At 29.8% G+C, this 23,018-nt stretch overlaps 1 protein-coding gene across 1 annotated transcript in view; it reads right to left on the bottom strand.

Annotated features, from left to right (window-relative positions):
• Positions 1-22,688, bottom strand: part of fax (failed axon connections) — a 224,372-nt gene extending 201,684 nt beyond the window's left edge. Inside the window, exon 1 of the mRNA XM_075372463.1 lies at positions 22,279-22,688. Coding sequence (XP_075228578.1) covers positions 22,279-22,566 — 288 coding nt within the window. The 5' untranslated portion in view covers positions 22,567-22,688. The remainder of the gene's footprint in view (positions 1-22,278) is intronic.
• Positions 22,689-23,018: the final 330 nt, after the last annotated feature.

The following is a 23,018-nucleotide window of genomic DNA, read 5'->3' as shown; positions in this document are numbered from 1 at the left end:
ACTGGACGTGATATTCATCCCAACAAACTTCATAATAACAAAAATAATTTGCCAAACTCTCTTATATTCAAGTTCACTTTTAATCACTGCTAACCAAAGGGTAATTCCTTAATATGACAAGGCAATTCTTTTATTGACATTAGTGTAATATCGATCGGATTTTAAATGAAACTTGAACCGACCTTCTAACAGTAATAAAAAAAAGTAGAAAAAATGTATCAAACATCTAATACATTGAAGTACTTTATGGATAAAGCTTAATTTTTATTTTTGATGAAAACGTTGCTTTTTTTCATCAAAAATTTCAAAAAACAACTTTTTACTCTTTTCCTACATTTTGTAAATTACTTTTTTTTATTACTGTAAAAATTTAACTACTATAAGCGATTATAAATATTAATTTTACCGCTCAGTAAATTTAAATACTATAAAATTTGCAATTTTCTTGTTAAGAATTTGCAACGGCATATAAGTACTGTACGTGTTACATAAAGAGTATTCACTACACGGTTACGTTAAACAAATTACGCTAGGCATTTAAAAACGTGGCATACCGAGATTAGATATAGCAAGAAATGCATTTAACAGAAAAATCATGCATTACAAGACACCAGAGTATTGCGCATTACACAGACAAATATATATAGAATTTAACACTTCTGATTATTACAAGGTGTGATAAAACTCTTTGTTTACAAACTGCTTGCTGGATTACGGGTACAAAACATATAATTCCATAGGAACACATATTTATCATTAGTAATGTGATTTCACTGTTTAGTGTAACAAAGAATGGTTAAACAAAACAATAAACTAATAGAGATATATTGTGCGTAATAATGAAATAACTCGTACAAGATAATTATTTTAAAAAAAGAAAGCTCTACGTTAACAATATATCACAATTAAGTTAATCGACAAGGTTTTCTTTTTTCTTGTACATCAACAAAGACCTACGATGAGAATGTATGTAAAGACGTGCATTATTTATAATAACGATAAAAAATACATCCTAAGACTTTGCAGGTAAAGATTTTAAATTTATAGATAAATTTTTATAAAGAAATTCTAGGAAAGACTTAGTTTATTTATATAAACAAAATATTTTTAACCGACGAATTCGGTCTTAGTTCTTGAATTCTATTTGTATGCCGGAAACCACTTCAGGAAAAATTCTTGGCGTAAATAAAATGCAAATTTTATTTTTTGAGCGGGTTTAGACCGGTACAAAGAAGTAACATCTTTTAGTGATCGGCTTCTTTGTAAAGGACGAACAGAACATTTTAGATTAAAATAAACGTACACACGTTCCTATATACGGTAAGGCGTAATAAACAACAAAAAGAACTAACGACCGATTTAAACTACATGCCCAGATCTTTATTACGGCTGCGAAACACGAATTTATGATGCTAATCAGGGCTGTTTATTCAGACATCCCAACCCCGTAGGGAAAGACCCCCCCCCCCTACGTTCCTTGCCGTAATAGGCTTTAACGGAAGTGTTTATTCTGACAGTAAATGATGTTCATTAAACAACCGGTTTCACCAATAAAAAAGAAAAAATTATTATTAGTACCAGTCGGGCTAAATATAAACTCCATTTCAGCGGCTTTGGTTAAATATAGGCTCTATGAAGAAGATAACGGGAAAACATTTCTTACTTTCACTACTTTTATCGCCAGCGGAAGTCTGAACGGTTCGGTCCTAACTTCTACATGCTACACAATCCTGAGATCAGGCGAGGTTAAACAAGAGGCGGGGATCTCGCCTGGAATCAGGCGAGAGTTGAATGAAGAAAAATGTTTGATCAGTAATTTGTTGATCTACTGAAGACTGTAGACGAGTTGAGCATCCACTGCCTAGGAACGCATTGAGCTTTCCACCGGCTGGGTTTACTTTCCTCGTACTGTTATTCCTTCTTTATTTTTAAAGCCGATTCTATTTTTCTTTATTTATTTTTCATCCTTTCTTCTCCATTTCAGGGAAAGCAAACCTGTGTTAAACTGTGCTGAGGATTTCAAGACCTAGATTAGAGATCGTGTAGACCATCCTTAGTTTTGAATGAGGAGGGGTCCCCCTTCACCTTCCTTCCTATCTGATGAAATCAGAGTTGTAATCCCTCTTAAAATACCATAAGGAGTGACACAAAAGAAGCTGTATATCTTCCTCTTTGAGGCGGGATCCAAGAAACCGAATCAAGCAAAAATGATTCAACTTCTTAAACAGGTGAAAAAGTTCCAAGTAAACTGTATTTTGATTTGAGGAAATCTTACAGTAACATTTCTGACACTTTCACGAACTTTTTTTGTGAACGCTTTAATGAACTTTTCATCGCTTAAAAAATGATTCATTTTCAAAAATCGAAAAAAGGAATAAATATGGACACAGGTTTAAAATAATTCATATATAAAACATACGTACACGATGTAATACTTTATTTAAACGACTTGTATTTTATACAAAAAAAAACCTTTAAAATGAAGAAGAAATTAATCATTCATTCACACATTTCAAGCAAAATCAGGCCCGACCCAAACCTATTCAATTACTGATGAAGAAAAAAAAAGAACTTAAAGTACGCTAGATTTACCGCTATTATAACTAAAATCATTAAAAAAAAAACAGGACATAAAAATATGAATTTCAACCACAAGTTCAATTAACCCTTACATATCTACCCTTACATCACAACACACCGAGTAAAACTAGAACAAGGTTTCTTGTTCAAGGATTCAAGCAGTTTGTATAACTGACAGTCAGCAAACATTCCAGTGAAACGGGGGGGACAGAGAGAGAAGAAAATAAAGAAACGTTGTAAATAAATAAAAAAAAAGGAGAAAGAACATAATAATACATGGGGATTATCAATATAAAGACTGAAAAAATGTGAGCCACACCCACACACTCGTACAGATTACTCACACCATACGATCACATATATCAAGCAGTCTTCTCTTTATACAGAAAAAAATCACAATAAATACAAATTTATACGCAAAGCTACCTTTTTTAACCTTGTAAAAAGGGATGAAACATTAAAAATTTTCAATAAAATTCGTCAAGAACAACAATTTTATAATGAATTTTAAAACACGAAACCATTACCTAAAAAAAAGTAATAAATAAATAAACAAGGGTGGATTTTAATGTACAGTTTTCTTCCACGAACGTATTAAAAATTTACAACTATGTTATTATTAACATCTCGTTACCACGCACATATTAAAAATAAAATCCAAATATTTACCGAGGATAAAGGTCATATAATAGAACCCATTTAATTAGCTAAAAAGATTTTAATACTACTACGTTTTAATAACACTCAAAACATATAATTTGTTTTATTTTTTTTGGTTCTTCTACGAAGCAAATTAACAAAATATTAAAACGTTACCACCGTATTTAACAAGAAATAACCAGTAATATACTTAAGACAACTAGTAAGCATATTTTTAACATTTTAATACTATTAGAAAAAATTATGATTAATTTCGCCAAGACAAGTTAAAAAAAAGAATCTTCTAACTATTCTTGGTGACGTTAAAAAAGAGCTCAATGTTACTAATACCAATAGTTGTTACCTTAGATCAAACATCTAAAATCTTAACCTTTAAAAATCGTTTGTGTCAACTACATTTTATTTTGTTTTTTAAGGTTTCATAAAATCGAAAAAAAAAATTGTTTATTAAGTGTTGCCAGATTAATTTTTGTCTTATACATTCATTGTCTTGCCAGATTAATTGAATTACACAAGATAATTTCAAAAAGCAATATTTTCTAACAGGAAGAATATTCAACTGTAACTCGGGTTAGGTTTACTATATTTAAAAAGTCTGACGGCAAACATATACCAGGATGTCACGAACAAACAACATAGAACTAAACAAGACGACGCGAACGTACACACCGTATTCGATGACCAAACTAACGAATTGGTTACCACGGAAGCGATTACAAACTACCACCAATAATAATAACATTTATTATTATTATTATTATTAATGGTTGACGCTGCTGTGGTTACATCCGGTAAAACAGTAATTACGTACATTACTTTAAACCACTTGAAAGCATAGTACACAAAAAAATAAATCAAAATAAAAACAACATATACAAGAGAACAATGCTGAAAAAGAAGTGCAGTTTGAAGGTAGACATGAACATAAATTACAAAGTCACGTTTCAAGAAAACAAGTAATATAACAAGACCAACAAACAAAATTTAAAAAAAACCACCACCACCAAAGAACATAATTTTTTGTATAATAATTTACAAGGTGCCACAACAATATTATATTAAAATCAAACATAAATTTTTTAATCGTAAATACAAATCAGCACATTACTTTATATTCAAACAACAATGCTGTTAATTTAATAAAATTACAATCGCATTACGAGGAAAAAAATGTTTATTGATAGAAAGAAAATTACTTGTATTGCAATTTAAAATACTATATAATAAAATAATATTCAACGGACCATGACTTATAAAAATAAAACAAATCTGTATACAATAACCGCATAGCAAAGATTCTTCCACTAGATAAAATGATATTACTCATTAATAATAAATAATTGGATATATGTAGTCTGACGAATTTTTTTTTTTAATGATCGGGAAATGAAAAAAACACACAATAACTCAACTACCAAGAAAAATGTTTAAAGTTCAAATACATAAAAAAAAAAATATATATATATATATATATATACACACACACACACACACACACACACACACACACACACACAAACTGCCGACAGCGTAATGTATATATAACACACCATCAACAAAAATAATCTCGATAGGTATATTTCATTTCAAGGATAATGTTTACACATTCCTAAGTGGTTTCTCACTTTTCAATAACATAATTTAAAAATAATCACGACAACTGAATAAGAATAATTTATTTATTTTTTTAAACGATTTATTAATTAATAAATTTACAATTAAATAACTGTACAGTATGGTGTTCAACTAATTACGTAAGCACGAAGGCAAGGCAAATTTACGTAAGATTTTGTAATGACTCATAATAGAAACTTTTAAACTCCAAAAGCAATTTAAATTTTTCAAGATTGAAAACCCACTACATCTAGTATTAATGTAGACAAGAAAAGTTTTTAAAAATAGGGTTCCATGAGACCCGACTTATGATTTAAAAATTCATTTTTAAATTTCTGATACTTTATTTCTTAGTCAAGTTGTGACTGTTATTAAAAATGTAAAAATAAAAAGGTTTTACTGAAAATTTTTGTTTTTTTAATTATACTCAAAAAGCAGTAAAATTGTGATAATAATGCCACTTCTTAATCAAAGGGGTTTAGTAGGACCCAACATCTTTTTACGTTTTTTTTTTTTTTTTTTTTAAGTATAATTATTTTAATACTGCATTTATTTTAAAGGTAAACATGACATTTGATCTACGAGATATCAAATCGGACCCAAATTGTTTTCACTCACGATTTTGATTTTTTTTGCAATCGTAATGTATTCTAAATACTGCATAATGAAGTGATTAATATTTTAAAATCCTACGGTTTATTTATAATCAAGATCAGTCAAGGGCAAACCTGTGAAAATCCGAGCGACCTTTTATCTTTTTGTTCCCCAAAAATTCGATTTTCAAACAAAATTTAGGTATCATATTAAATTTTTCTAGCGTTGAAGAGAGTTCCAGCGTTGAAGTCCTTGTAAAGCCAGTTATTTTTACACGGATTTGAATACTAGATCGTGGATACCGGTGTTCTTTGGTGGGGTTGGGTTTCAATTAACCACACATCTCAGGAATAGTCGAACTGAGAATGTACAAGATTACACTTCATTTACGCTCATACATATCATCCTCATTCATCCTCTAAAGAATTATCTAAACGGTAGTTACCGGAGGCTAAACAGGAAAAAAGGTAACAATGACGGGAAAAGCCATTTACTCTGCCATAAATAACGACTCGCATCTGGTCGCGTACAATCTTTCAATTATGGTAATTAATATATAATCAAACGATAATTTTCTTTCTAAAAAGTAAAATAAGACAAAAAAATCAGACAACATTTCAAAAGATTCATTATTTTTTTAAAAACTGGAAAAATATTAAATTACATATTTTTGTGACTGAAGAAAAAAGATGAAAAAAATACAATTATTCTCTCTACTCTATGATATTTATAATACAATTTAGTTAAAGAAAAAGAAAACAACATCGCTGAATTCGCAGCAGGTGCTCAAAACGCGCATACACACACTCCATTTCATGGCGAGACGAGACGAGACAAGACAAGACAAGGCAAAGCGTACCAAGGTATGGCAAGAATCAAGGTCGAAAAAACTGCTGTTGTACTGGTTTCGTGGCTTTTGCTTCCTTTCATAAACCGGTCCGCCCTCACAAAACCGTACCGAGTTAAGACGAAGACCAAAAGAGGTTTATGGATCGGATGGGAAGGGGGTAAAACGTAGGGATGGTAGAGAGGAATTTCAAAGCACCTACGGCAGGTAAACAACCTTTTTGTTGTTGCTTTCACGACAGAACTTGCTTTTGTAAATACCATCGTATAATAATAATCGGACAATACCAAACACAAGCAAAACTGTGGAAAGATAATACTATAGTGAAAAGTTTTAAGATGCTATCTACTATCAACAAATATAAAATTATAATAATAAATTATAACACCTTGAATGGCTACTATTTTAATTTAGAACAAGGCGTTTACAAACAGTCATCCTGAACTTGAACCCGCATTATAAAAGCAAGGTTATTTAAACAAAGAATATCAACCGATAGTATATATGTTGTGTAACTACCGAAAACACTAACACTGTTACATAAAGCGCGCGCGCGTACACACACAGAGAGAGAGAGAGACTACCATATAAATATAAAAAATAAAACAGCTTTTAGAATCTGTAAAAAAATCAAAACAAGACTGAACAAGGAATTACACTTAAAAAGAAAAAAATATATATTACCGCATTAGTCATATTAATTCTTTAAAAATAATTTTTAAAGTCAATTACAGAATTCCAGTTAATTCCGTTCATAACTCCAACACACCTCTACATAATAATACCTGCAACTGACATACGCTGTAAAGAAAACAACAAATAAACGCCATATAAATTAATTAGGTAGATTTTCTTTTTTTTTAAATAGTATAGTAGCAGAATTTGATAAAGAAGATTAAAAGGAAAATAAAAAAGCTGGGATACATCAGTTTAGAAATACTACGTCTTCAACAAAGGATCAAACAAGAAAGTGGAAGGAACGAAAAAAGAAATATCGGGCTGCTAACAAACATTAGGAAACGTAGATGCTTCAGAGAAAATTAAGATACTTGGTAAAAAAAGAAAAATTGAGGCGGTTAAAATCTGTCAAACAGATTCACCCGAGCAAAAGAGACACGATTAAAGATGACGTGTAAGAACACGTCAATACAGACATGTATTGACGTGTTCTTACACTACAGTGAAATTCCGCCAGTACCAGTAATAAAAAATTATCTGGTTTTGAAATCCAAAAATTCAAAATGGCTCGTGACAGTACCGTACAATAATTCTAAGTGTGTGCAGACAGTGAAAATAAAATTAGTTACAAACGATATTTTTCGGTTTTACAGCCGTAATAGCACGTAAGAGGGTTATTTTCTTTTAAAGTTAATATACCAAAAACCAATTATCGACAATTGAATTCGAAGCGTTCAAGCGCTTTCGTTATTAAATTCCATCTTCAGGAACTCTCATATTGTCCTATTTGTAATAGTAATTAAAACTTCACCTGTAAATTATAAAAATCGTGATATCGCTTAATATAACAGTTGGTCGTCATATATTATAAAATTATGTCAACGTAAACGTCCTGTCAATTTGGTAGTCTCGGCTATTCTGTTAAAATGGATGTGGCTCAGTTTGGCCAACATAATCTATTGCTACTATCTAATACCTGCTTGTATAAAACGTGGTTATCAAATTTTAATAAACGAACAGATAAGACTTTTTCTTAACTGCAGTAATAAGCCCTCATTGAGAGCTTTTCAACGATATATCATAAGTGGTAGTTATTTTCATTGGTTCCAGAGTTATAGTCAAATAAATTTTAATTAATGAAATATTTGTATCTTAAAGGGGAAGGCACATCGGATCGAATCCGACTTCATCTCCTTTTTTTAAAACTTTTATTTTAATTTAAATATATTGATTATAAATAATTAATTATTAATCTGTGATGGTCAATTTTTTTACGATAAATAATAATTCAATAATAACAATAAAAAAAAAATATGAGAAGTTATTAATGAAATAAAATTATATATACTTTTAAAAATGTATGTATGTAATTTAATAGGCGTACAAGCAAGTCAAGCAGTGTCCAAATCAAATTTTTCAAATCATCTACTAGAGCTTCTCACTGCGTAAACATGTTTTTGGTAATGATAACAACATTCTCCTTGCTCCCAGCATCTAAAATTTCATAAAAACTTTTCGTTGATAAATTATTTTGTCTCTTCGTGCAAATACTCCACAAGAAGAGATTTGTTAATGGAAAAGCCACCTCTGAAAATACAATTCTCTGAAATTTTTTGCAACGTTTCCTGATTTTTTTCTAAAAATTCTTGACTTTTCCTAAGTTTATGTTTCCTGACATTTTCTGCCTGTGGGAACCACGTTTCAATAAATGATGAACACAGCTGATTGGGAACCACGTTTTAATAAATTATGAATGAACTTGTGCGGCAACATCCCGTAAATTAGGATTTTTCCCCCTGTTTAGCCGCGAGAATCACACTCAGGTATTACTTCAAAGGCCGAATGAGGATGATATGTATGAGTGTAAGTGAAGTGTAGACTTGTATACTCTCAGTTCGATCATTTCTGAGATGTATGGTTAATTGAAACCAACAACCAAAAAACACCGGTATCCACGATCTAGTATTCAAATCCGCATAAAAGTACGGATCCTAGTAAAAGTTACTAGGATTTGAACGTTGGAACTCTCTACTTCGAAATCAGCTGATTTGCGAAGACGCCACCACTAGACCAACCCGGTGGGTCCTAATTTAGGGTTTAGGAAATTAAAAATGCACGGATATTAAGTCATAAAAGTAGAAAGGTTTCGCCATCAGCGATATCTACGGTTTTACTTTGCAGCGATATCTACATCTTAATTTAGAAAACAAAATGTTTTGATTTACCTAAGTTATAACTGACTTTTTACTTACACTAAGAATTACATTTTTTTATAAACGAACCTCATATATATATATTTTTTTTTTACTAATAAAAAAGTGGGCGTCTCGATTTTTCGTCAATAATAAATTCTTCATTGAGTTTAGCATAATCAGTTTTAGTTTTTATTTTTAACCACTCGTTACGTACTCATTTTTTTTTCTTACCGCTTACTTCCTATGATTGCTGGCTACGATTGCCAGTTTATCGTCGGAAAATTAGCCAGTCTTAGAGCAATCCGACAAAACACTTCAAATGTACATATTCTGATTGTGCGAACGGTTGACTAAACTATCACTGCCATGGCACGGGCATTGTTGTGTAACACAGAAAAGACCTAAGGTAATTTTGGCAAAAATACATAAATAAACTTCAACTGACAAAATTTATTCAAGATGCTCGTTAAAAAAAAGAAAAAAGATTTCAGAAACTGAATTTAAGAAACAAAAATTTTAATAGCCGATAATCTTTTAAATATTGCCGTTAATGGAAACATCTAATTCTACAAATATACAAACTGAATATCTTGGAGAATAATTCAGTTTTAAATTGATTAAGTCATAACGAAATTATATTAAACGTTTAACAAAAAAATTCAAGACCAACCCGGTAGATAGCGGATCAGTAATTACCGCATATAAAACGTTGAAACCGTCGTATTAATAATTGTACTGTACGTAGATTAACAATACACGAAAGGTTTGGAATACTTAACTCGACGATGAGACAATCTTTATAAAATAATAGCAACAGCAAAAGAAAAGTTTACTAGGTTAAATTCTACACGTTACGTCCGTCGTTGAATCCAGGTCGAAGAGGCAACAAAACGAAACGTTAAAGTAACCAGACGTACAGGCAACGCAGAATAAGCTAGAGCTAGGCCAAGCTAAACAACAAACCTAAGCTATGAGAACCTGTTAGTGCTGATTCACACTAAATATTTTTCTTAGTTATTTATAACAGCGTATCACTTATTACCTTTTACTTCCTTGATCTTTTTTTATTTTTTTTTATTACTGACCTACCCCTACCATTACGTTCTACCTCACTGATCACGCGCCGGCTAAATAGTTTACACTATTTTAAATAAATTAATTGTAGATATAAAAAATCAATTTATTACGCTGAACAGACGACCGTCATCGAATTACATACAACATAAATTTAATTTATCATTTACAGGTCATCGCAAATCAATCTGACCTCAGCAAATTAAGAGAAACTTGAGACAACATAATTAGTAATGACTCATAATCTCTACTAAAATTTCAAATAAAATTACTTAATTACAAATTAAAGGGAAAAAATGAGAGAGAATTTAATAATCGCTTTGTCAGTTCCGTTTTATAAATCGCTTATTCAGCTGAAACCGATTAGTTACATGAATTGTGACTGTACTTTGTTATCGGTAAAAAAACTGTTTCGACCTTAGACATATGATCAATAGATGTACAAGGTCTAGTAGACACGGTATTTATAACGAAAAAAGACTGAGTAATGCGACGGTAGTCTGTTCCTTTCCCAATATAGCCACTATTACATCGAATTTTTCTTATGTATAAAACGAGCATTTAACTCTTAGTTAAATTGTATTAGTAATAAATAAATCTGCACACCTAAAAAAAACGTGACTATATATGTCTATATAGGGAGCTAAGATGATCCCGGAGCCAGCCGCAGAGCTCGCTTCGGTCGCCATTCCCGTCTAGCCAGAGAGTTCCGCCCCTGGACCCCGGAAGTGTTCGTTATCCCCATGATTGTGATAATAATACTAATAAATAACAATTAAAAGTATTCAGGCTTTATAGAAAGCTGAAAAATAAACTAAATTACAAAAGACAAAATAGTAGTTACTATGATAACTTCAGTACACGGACCTTTGACGACAAAAAAATTCATAACTTACTTCTGTTGTCATAGTGACAGAAATACAACAATGAAGTAAAAGGATTAATCTTTCTTTTTTTTTACTTCCTTGTACGAAGTAAAGGAAGTAGATTCAGATTTCAACGGAAATAACCATTTTGCCCAATCCCCGGATTCCAGTTTGACTAGTTTCGGCGTGACGTCTGTATGTACGTACGTGTGTACCTCGCGTAACTCAAAAACGATTAGTCGTAAAATGTTGGAATTTTGGATTAGGATTGCTGTATTAACACCTAGTTGAACACCTCCCCTTTTGATTGCAATCGACTGAACCAAAAGTGTCAAAAAAAGAACAAAATCAAACAGAATTTGGATTTTGGACCTTTTCTTAACTGCAGTAATAAGCACTCATCGAGAGCTTTTCAACGATATATCGTAAGCGGTGATGAATATTTTCAACAAACCATAAATACATCGTAACCTTATACTTTATTTTTGGTCTATGAACTTATTTTCATTGCTTTCAGAATTATAGCCAAATTTTAATTACTGTAATATTTGGATCTTACAAGGGGAAGGCACATCGGTTCGAATCAGACTTAAACCCCTTTTTTTAATTTAAATATATTGATTTATTAATAATTATTAACCTCAGATTGTAAAAAAAAAATTTACGATAAATAAAAATTCAATAAAAAAACATCAGAAGTTATTAATGAAATAAGATTTTATGTACTTTTTTTTAAAATGTGTATATGTAATTTAACAGGCGTACAATGAAGTCATTTGGTGTCAACATCAGGTTTTTTTTAATGAATATCTGTAATTCAGTTCTTCACCTCCAAGGGAATTAGAGCCTCGGTCAATAGCTTAGACTTTCCTGGGTAACACAAATGTATCCTGCAAATTTGAAAGCAATCGATCTCGCAAACAAAAAACAAAAAAAGAACTATGTGTGTATATATATATGTATGAAGATAATTATATAATTAACAGGAGCTAATTTTTAGGTACAATCAAATCACTAATTAAAAATTCAATAGATTAAAACTCTTTTTTTTTTCAAAATTAGTTAAAAAAAAGGAGAAAATTAAAAAATGTTTAATTAAAAGGTACAAGCTACAACATGAAAAGAATTTAATTGGTGAAAATTTTATTAAACAATTCAACTAAACATACACCAACAGATTAAAAATAAAAAGACAAAAAATGTCATTCCTTGATTCTAGATAGCTAGTAAATAACGCGTGCAGTAGTCAAACCGATTGATCGATAACATTCTGATCGTATAACTTTATCGGTTTGGGATTTGCAGAGAGCAGGGTCAACAGACGGTGGCACGAGACATCCCAATCCCCTAAGGGAAGACACCCGCCTAGTGACGTTCCGGTAGCCATACCCCCACCCCTCCAGATTCTAACTCTGTTGGGCTTTAATGGGAGTCGTGTCTATCGCCCTCTGACTTTTTACATCTCATAGTAAAAAGACTGGCCTCGTTGGGATGCCACCAATGTAAATGCCTCGGTAGACATTTGCATCGGTGATTTATTAATTCAAACTTTTGCCTTCGTTGTAGGCCTCATCCGAGGTGGTACGAGTCAGCACCGAAGAGTCGGAAAACAACAGTTGGAGGCCCAGCCTCGAACTACCATTATCCTGCAGAGAACATTATCACTAACCACCTGCGCCCCACTTCGATATAAGATAGGTTCCGAGAATATACTAAGATATTGTAAATCAAAGTAATTTATTCAGCAGCAAAAATTTCGACAATAACATCTAATAAATCGCTTACCTTCAATAACACAGGACGTAATTTTGTTTTGAAGAACGAGTAGTAGCGTTCCAGAACCAATTAAATTAAGATATGATTAACTAAAGGATCGGAGACACAGCACCCAATAAAAGTTTATTTATCCATTATATGAATTCACTTTTTACCAAACTGTATTTATTTTTAAAAAAAATTTTTTACAAAGATAAATATCATTAAAAATTCATGCTTTACTAACTTCTACAACACATCGCAAATCAGAAAATAATACAAAAACCACCTCTTCTTACTCTTTTAACCGAAAAGCACAATATTTTCTAAAAGGCATTCAACTAGATGTACTGTAATGTTATCACAGTATGTATCAATGTGTATTCAGACATATCAAGCATATCTACAACTAATTAATAAAATTTATCTATCTACATGATAGAAATGAAATACAGTACTAATTTTCCGAGTGAATCGTTAATGGCCAGCCATTAATAACACACTGCTGCTCAAAAGAAGATATAAATAACGCAGCCTCTGTATAGCTTCCATTAAACAAACATAAATAATATCTATTTTTTATAAATATAATCATCATAAGACTGATAAAAAAAAAATTGAAAATAGTAATTCTCTTTTAAAATAAATGAGAAATATGTAGATAAAAATTTTATTTACATTAACCGGGGGAGACTTGGGGAATAAACTCATGGATAACTGTCCTTTGAACATGAAGTACTCATACAAAAATGAAAAAAAAAATAAATATATATATATATATATATATATAATATTGAGAAAATCATTCAATAAACCAGTTTCCATAGATTAATTAAGCCGACCACTGGATCCTATTTCACTATCGATAAAAGATTTTCACAAAAAAAACGTTATTTCAAAACATTTAATAGAATAGAAAAGACAAAAAACTGACTGTACGGTATTTTACACACTACTAAATATGAATCTGTCGGCATTGGTCATCATGGCAAATACAAGCATTAAAATACGACTGATTTATGGTTTAAAAAGGCGTAATAGACTTAAAAATATGTATCCAAATCCTCACAGAAATAATTCAATGCTACTACTTTCCGCTTTTAAAAAATTGTATACAAAATGATTTTTCTATTCTAAATACACAAAAATCAAACTTTATTTTTTTCTTTATTAGAATTTAATCATAACGTATTTAATTTTACACAGACGTACAAATTATAATATTTTATCCTAATATATATAATTAATCATTAATCATAATATATATAATTAAATCTAAATTACACTGGTAAGCTACTTCAAAAATTATTATTATAAGCAAATAATTCCTTTTTCCCCCATGAACACACTATAAAATGTATACTTTTATACTAAAAAAGCCGGCAATGAATTGCATAACTTTAACCGCCGGTACAGTTAAACAATTCATTTTGAAAAACCTTCTGGCCGCCAGAAAATTTTATTTCAATTCAATCATTTTAAGCTGTATTTTTATCTTTTATTTCTTTCATTTCATTTTATTTCGACATATTAAAAAATATATATATTATAAAACATTTTAATGCAATTTATTTAAAATCAGCATCAAAATTTTGAAAAATGTGTTTTCGACTCTGAAAATTTGAAAGCGCATGCAACAGGCGACTTTTTTAATAATTAAAATTGTCACTAAAATGATTTTAAATGAAATCTAAATTTAAAAAAAAAAATATTTTTTTTTAATTTGGGAGCTCCCCCATTAGGATAGTGGTATTAACGTATTTTAGTGACTTAACAATTGTTTAACAGTTAATTGTTAAACTAAATATATGCTACTAAATAAAAAAATAGAAGCTAGTAAATAAGATGTATCACACATAAAATGTTATTTCACTAATAAACTATAATATTTTCACCATTTTTTTTACAATCAGAGGTTAATAATTATTAAATCAATATATTTAAATTTAAAAAAAAGGAAAATGAATAAAGGAAGAAAATGTTGCAAACCAAAAAAATAAACAGTAAGAAAATGTTGGAAACAAAAAAAGAATAAAAGATGATAAATATAAAGAGGAAGAAAACATTAAGACCAAGGAAAGAATAAATAAATTAAGAGATGATGAATAAATATAAAGAGAGAAAATTTGAAAACTAGAGAACGTGTACACAGATTAAGATCAGAAGAATTATACCAAACCAAAGGGCGATTAAATGATGGCACCAAAAAAAAAGCAAATAAACGAAATTATAATCAACTCTGACTTAGGGAGAATATTGTCCCCGACAATGAGGAGTAATGAACTAAAAGAAAAGAATTTTTTGCAATTTATTTAAGATCGGGCACGTATGCCTCAGTGTATATGTTGTTCTTGTGAGGGTCTATTTTCCAGTCACTCTGTAGTTAACTTTAACGTAAATAAAATTAAACAGAAATTCCAGAATAATTAAATAAAATTAAACTAGAATATCCAAAAAAAAACTATTCTACATTTTAATTTTCAATTAATAATAAATAATCAGATGTTTCACCAAATCTATTGCATATACTCATGCAATAATGCCTATTAAATTACATATACACATTTTTAAAAGTATATAAAATTTTATTTCACTAATAACTTCTGATGTTTTTCTTTTTTTTATTGTTATTATTGCATAATTATTTATCGTAAAAATATTTTTACAATCACGGGTTAATAATTATTAATAAATCAATATATTTTAATTTAAAAAAAAGGTGTGCCTCCCTTGAAGAATCAAATGTTACATTAATTAAAATTTTATTTCGCTATAATTCTGCAACCAATGAAAGTAAGTACCACTTAAGATATGTAGTGGAAAAGCTCTCAACAATTACGGCTTATTACTGCAGTTAACAAAAAATAAAAATCCAAATTTCTTTGGATCAATCGTTGCAGTCAAAAAGGGAGGTGCACAACTTGATGTAACAACAGTCCTAAATCAAAAATTTCAACATCGTACAGCTCGTACAGATAATTGTTTTTGAGTTATGCGAGATACATACGTACGTACAGACGGTACGCCGAAACTAGTCAAAGTGGATTCAGGGATGGTCAAAATGGATATTTTCGTTGAAATCTGAAATTTTTCGCGATCACAGTACTTCCTTTGCTTCATACAAGGAAGTAAAAAGAAGAACATTTCAAATATAAAGATAGTCATAATTCTAGTTGTAAATTTCTAGGAAGAGGTGAAAATTATTGGGTAATTTTTTTATTTAAGAAATACTAAAGAATAAGAACTATGGAAAAAATTAAGATTTTTACATTTTAAATGCAATGAGTAACTTGGGAGATAATTTAAATTTTAAATAAATTCTAAAAACTTTTTTTTTTACATTAATAAAAATATTTTTTGTTACAATATACCATGGAGTGTGATGGATAAAAACATTTTGTAACAAGTTTAAAAGCCCATCGGTGTATAAAGTAAAGATGTAATAAACTCCCTTTTCTGGAGCAAAATATGGCTAAAAAATAAGTAATCACTTTATGGGGATGGGGCGAACATTAAAAAGTATTAGTAATTTGTAATCTCGATAAAAAAATTTTGATAAAATGCGCTAGTAAACATTTGAAATTTTATTTCGCCCAAAACACCCGGATTCCTTTTTCCATTTTTTGCAAAAATATAATACATACTCGTTTTCCAAGTTTGAAAATCGGTGAAGAGTCCAGATTTATATGACCAAATACACGCCAACATTCAAACGCACAAACGTTTTTTTGGACTTGGGAACATTGGAATAAAAATTTTTTTCAGGGAATAAAAAAATAAATTTTTTTTTTTTAAATGTCTAAAGGTACAAAACTTACAAAAAGACCAAATTTTGTATATCTATATACTTTCCCGTTATAGCTATAGCCGGAAAAGTATTATATTATGTACTTCAATATTTTAATGTACTACATGTATTATATAAGTGGGGCATATTTTTACCTTTCAAGAAGTCTGTTGGATTAAATCATTAGTTCAAGTTTAGAAGGCTATAATCTAAATTTTACCAAATAGTGTCAGAAGCAGTATAAAAAAAATGAAAATAGCAAATATGTTTCATTAATGGCATTCAGTTCACAGCGGTTGCCCCAATGCAACATGGCACTGGAAATGCAGTTATATTTGTTTAAAGATGCTAAGTAATGAATCAGATGGAAGCGTCCAGCTCCTTTACCTGCATGAACAGGGAAGCAGGTTAGAAAGCTGTATAACCTGGTGTGATTTTTGGAATATTCGCTTTAAGGCAATCCAAAACTTTTAACGTCCCAAATACATATTTATGGTTAAGAGAAACCAATATAAATCCTGCTCTACTGCAAAATCTGTAGTGGAAGAGATTTTTAATCTTTAGAATCCAGAAATAAAAGTAATATTCAATATCATTCCTAGCATGAATCAAAGGCCAGTTTCATAACAATATGCTAGTCTTCATTCACATAATATAGAGTATTATATAGGTTATGCCCAGAACAAAATACTTATTGAAATGACTCTTAACTTGATAGACTAAAAGAATTTTGGGAATGACTGGGAATCTCATGTTGCTTCATCTACATACTGATTTTTTTTTTTTTTAGCTAACATACTAACATTTGGAAGAAATAAGGCTTTTTAAATACTTTTAACAAATATTTTCAAAAAAGGTCTCTGCATCAGTAGACCCTCTAACAATGACGAGTAAGTCTAAAAAGTATTAGCTGTAATTAGTAGATTTTTTTTTTTATAAACTTCTTTCCAGCTACCATACCCAGTAGTGAATGATTTCAAATAGTAAAGGATAAGAACATTATTTTAAAACTTAAAAGCCATAGAATTGGCTTTGTATAACAGCTTTTGCCAGAGCTGAGAAGAATTAGACAACGTTTAGCATATATACAGGCAAAAACTAAGTGTAATGACAATAGTGCAAGAAAAGACTGAATTCAAAGAAATTATGCTGAAACAAATCACCAGCAGACATTAATATGTAAAAATAACTTTTTTCTCTAGATAAATCCTTGTTTCACTGAAATCTTACTCTAAACAAACACACAATTTGAATCTTCTTTCTTTACAGAGATCATGCAACAATGTCCAATACAATGTTGTTAATCGACGGCATTAATTTCTTGTAATCCTAATTTATTCTAGGGTTGTTGCCACAATTTTTTTCAGGTTATTCACTTCCTAGTCATTTTGCAAAATAAATTAACTAACCGTTTCTTTGAAACATTTTTTTGAAAATTCTTACATTACATAAAATAAAAAAATTAAAAAAAATCATTAACTACACCACAGAAATTGAGTAAGTATTAAGACACCTAGAAACATACACAACCCACCGGGTTGGTCTAGTGGTGAATGCGTCTTCTTCCCAAATCAGCTAATTTGGAAGTGGAGAGTTCCAGCGTTCAAGACCTAGGCCTTGAACACCCTCCAACTGATATTTTGAACGTGTTAAAATAACTATTTTAACACGAATTTGAATACTAGATCGTGTATACCGATGTTCTTTGGTGATTGGGTTTCAATTAACCACTAATCTCAGGAATGGTCGAACTGAGACTGTACAAGACTACACTTCATTTACACTCATACATATCATCCTCTGAAGTATTATCTGAAACGTAATTACCGAAGGGTAAACAGGAAAAAGAAAGAAGAAGCAACATACACAACAGATAAGAAACAATTAGGCAACAAAACATGTGAATTTAACTTTTAAATAAATATAGCAAATGGTATTAAAAAAATTTAATGTATTTTAACTTAAAAAATTACAAAAATTAATAAAGTATATTACATCTACATGTTGTAAAAACCAATAAATGAACACATGTACCTGTATACACAGCAGATGAGTCAACAAAGTTGATTATTCTATACAACCAGAATAATTAAAATAACTACCATACTCAGAAAAAGTCATTTAAAACAAAAAATTACTTATTCTAAAAACTTAATAATATTGCAACCACACAAATCATTCCAGTTTTAAAATAATAATAATAGATTTTTTTTATCTTAAAACACCTTCTTTTCTTAGAATTAACTAGATTATGTGTATGAAACTCATATATATTTTTTTCAGCTGCTTTCAAATATAATACACACATCCTAGTTTCAAAAAATAACGAGTTACATACTTACAGTATTAAATTAATATCTAATATACTTTCACGGATAAATCAGACATAAATAATGGGAGTAAATGCTACCCAAGCAATAAACATTATTACATTTATAACAAATTATTTCCAAAACTGATACACTAGCAAAAATTAAAATTAAAAAGTTCAAACATTAAATATTCCAAACATTAAATAATGCTCAGATTAAGACATCAAAACTAAAAAAAGTAATCATGAAGCACTGGTATCATCTTGTACCACATTTTAAAGGATTTTACAAGTAAGTTACAAATTATGACTTAACAGTTTCCCAATTGTGAAAATAAGAAAGAGAAAAAAAGATTTTTAAGATTTTTAATTACTGATAATAATAATTCTAAAATCCATAAACAGAGTTTAAAACTATTAAGAGAAAAAATATAAGTTTTGACAAAAAAAAGATTTCATTTGTACCACTATAAATGTCACAAACAAACGATATTACTTTTTTTAATACAACAGGCCTACATCCAATTACAGTTAGTTATGAGAAATGCCAACCCTAACTGGGATTTGTTCCCAGAACCTTATGGATGAAAGGCAAAACATTACCGCTCAGCCAGGACGGTTGGCTAAGAAAAAAATTTTTTGTTCAAGTATGGCATATTTAATATAAAATCATGAAATGTGCACTTCTTGATGGAAAATAATCCATTAAGTCAAATTAAATTATAAAATATGACAATGTATAATTACTTACAATAATAGTGTAGCTACTTAAATTTATTTTTAAAAATTTGACCCTGTTTTATGTAGCAGAAATCTTTTTTGTTTTTGATCTTCAAATCTGAACCACCCAATCCTTTTGTTGAACTATAGTGAAGGTTGTTTCACCTGAAAGGGTTTGAATCCCGATACAAAATTCATTTATAAAAAAAAGGCATTAAGATGACTGTAATTGGGTGTAGGCCTTCATTTACAACAGAAAAAATTGATAAATAATCTATAAACAATAGTTCATTTTACTTTTAAAATAAAAAGAGCTGTATGTGTCGCTTAAATATGATTAATCAATTTATCTGTATAAAAATCAAGACACATATACCAAGATTACAATTCTTCAATCACTTAAACATCCTTCCACTCAACCACTGCCACTACAATTTTATAAATCACAATTAATTATAAGATGGGAAATAACACTTTAATTAAAATTTAAAGCTATTATAGAAAGCATAGTAAAATTAAACATTGTAATACATATCTAAAAAATACCATCTGTATTAATGGAAAAAAACTAGCTGTACTTCTACAGTAAGAAACGTTTTGGAGATTTCACACCCTAAAAGTTGCAGCAACTAAAAATTTATAAGAGGTCATGCTACTCAAAGATATATGGGTGTGATTTTTTCAATATACAACATGTAGTTTTTAATCACTTATTTTTTCAAGAAATATCAGGCTAGCATCCAGTTAGTTTCTTAATAATAGTTCATTTTTAAGCATATGAAAAATCCAGCCAGACCGGGATTCAAACCCATAAAATTTCAAATGAAAGCCATTAAATGATAATACTTATTTTTTTAGATTATCTAATACTTTTATACTATACTTATAAATTACTTATTTATAATCTAATATTATCATAATAATAATAACAAAATTAAGTTAAAAAACATAATTTAAATTAAAAATTAAAACAAAACAACCATGATATTATGGTTATTCATATTTACATGACAACATGTAAATATGAATACACAAAAACAGTCAATTCTAATATGCTTTGCTTAATGTTTACTTCAAATAAAATTTAATGCATTCAAAAGGAAATATTACACTTTTAATAGAAAAGTAAGAAAAATTTGGTAATAGAAAATCTATAATGAAACTGTTCAGAATAGAGTGCTTAAGTCAATAAAAAAATGCCTGCACAAAACCTCTTTAAGAATTATCAAAACACTCTTAATAATCAAAGATTAAGTGCGCAGAATAAATATTTTATATAAACATATTAAAAACCAAAATTATAAAAAGGTGATTTTTAAAACCACGGTTAGTAAAAATGACAAACAATGAAATAGCCTAACAAAGAAAAAATTAAATTAAAAATAATAATACAAGCACAGCCACACAGCATAAAATTTAATAGCGCTGATCTTTATTATACAAACCGTTACTCAAATAACTGAACTAATGAGCAATATTAAACTAAACTTTATGAAAACAATTTAATACAATAATTAAATCTTCAGTAATAAAATCTTCAATTAACTACCTTAGATTATGCTATATAATCTTACCATATAATCAAATCTTAACATCTGTTAAATTTATATCCTTATTGTGCAGATAATTTCAGTTTAACAAACAACTAAATCAACAAAAAAAAAAACCATTTTGAATGTAATAATACATAAAATCTGAATTTCTTCTTTTACAAAATTATACAATCGCTAACAGTATTAAATGAATTACTTAACTGCAAACAAATCCACAACTCATTTTACAAACCTGAATATGCAATGAAAAATTACATTTGTTAAAAATATCTGATAATTCATACTATTTATGGATTGTAAATATAAAATTTATTTAAATTCAAGCAACGAATTTCGATCAACGTTGATAGTTCAACATGCAAAATAAGATCTATCTCAATACTACTTAGTTTATTACTTAAAATTCTGATAAGCACATTATAATAAGAAATAAAAGGAGCCTATGTAATCCTAATCATTAATTCTTTATAATAATCATTAGTTACGAATTTACTTTTTTTGGAAAATAACATGTTCAATAAAATGCTGCCAAAACTTGGTATAATTTAAGTAAGATCATTGGAAAACCTATAAAAAATTCGGATAATAGTTCAAAAGTAGTTAAAATATTTTCAAACCACAAAATCTATACATTTAACGATATTTTTAACTTCATACAGTTACTACACAAAACATAAGCCTACAAAAATAAATTATTATTGTACAAAATAGCTTCGAACAAACGAGTATTGGGTATAAGAAAAATCACAGTTAACACAAAAAATATATACATTGTTTCATAACAACACGATTTAAAAGGGAAAAAAATTGTTTTCGAGAAACCAACGCTTCATTTGTAAGTGCAACAAGAAATAAAAAGCACGAATGAGAAATAGAATATGAGTAAAATTTTTAAACTGAAAATAATCGTGATAAATTTACTGTAGAATCTCAAAGTGAGCGTAGTAAACAACCCTCAGCTAGATATGGCCACCGGCACCCCTCGTCAACAATGGCTGCCGCTATCCCACCGCATCATGCATATACAAGAAAATTTCAACTTACCTCATATTTCAATCCCGCGAGTCTCAACCACGTTTCAACTTTCAGGCAGTATGGAGATAGGGACGGAACGACTGGCGTACGCGTGAATTGGTACAAATACACAATGTCTTTTTCATAATTCGTCTTACGCACAACAGGCTTGGGAGGTTGCGGTTCAGGCGCCGGTTGTTCAGCGGCATCCTTAGTCTCCTTCTCTTGTTTGTTTTCAGTGGCCTTTTCTTCTTTCGTTTCCTGAACTTCCTTCGTTTCTTTTGCCTCGGCAGCTACATTATTTTCCTCACTCGCCATTTTCCTCGAGTGTTCGATCTCTCAATGGGGATTTTCACTTAACGAGAAATGAACACTAAAGGACCGACTACAATGTCGAACGACGCTGCGGAACAAACCGAACTGACCAGTCTTCGCGTTGACTACCGCGCTACCACGCACCAAGCTACCCAAGCCGTGACGTCACTTCCTACGCTAGTCAAAACTCCCCACTCACATTCGTTGTGTATCCAGAGATACACAATAACCAAACATTATTTGAATCAAGTAGTATTTTGACACACCCATTTTGATGGCAGCCCTTTTAAACTTTTAGTTTATTTTAAGAATAAATGTTGTAACAGAGTTTGTGAAAATAGAAAAACAAATTATATTTTTAATAAAATTCGATTAAACCCAAGTTATAAGATTAAGAGTACTCGAAAGTACACTATTGTAGAGAACTTCTTTTAAAAGAAAAAATTAACAAGAAA

This window comes from Lycorma delicatula, chromosome 8, assembly GCF_047948215.1.
Source record: "Lycorma delicatula isolate Av1 chromosome 8, ASM4794821v1, whole genome shotgun sequence".
In the NCBI taxonomy this organism is placed as follows: domain Eukaryota; kingdom Metazoa; phylum Arthropoda; class Insecta; order Hemiptera; family Fulgoridae; genus Lycorma; species Lycorma delicatula.
This window is presented reverse-complemented; position numbering and strand designations above follow the sequence as displayed.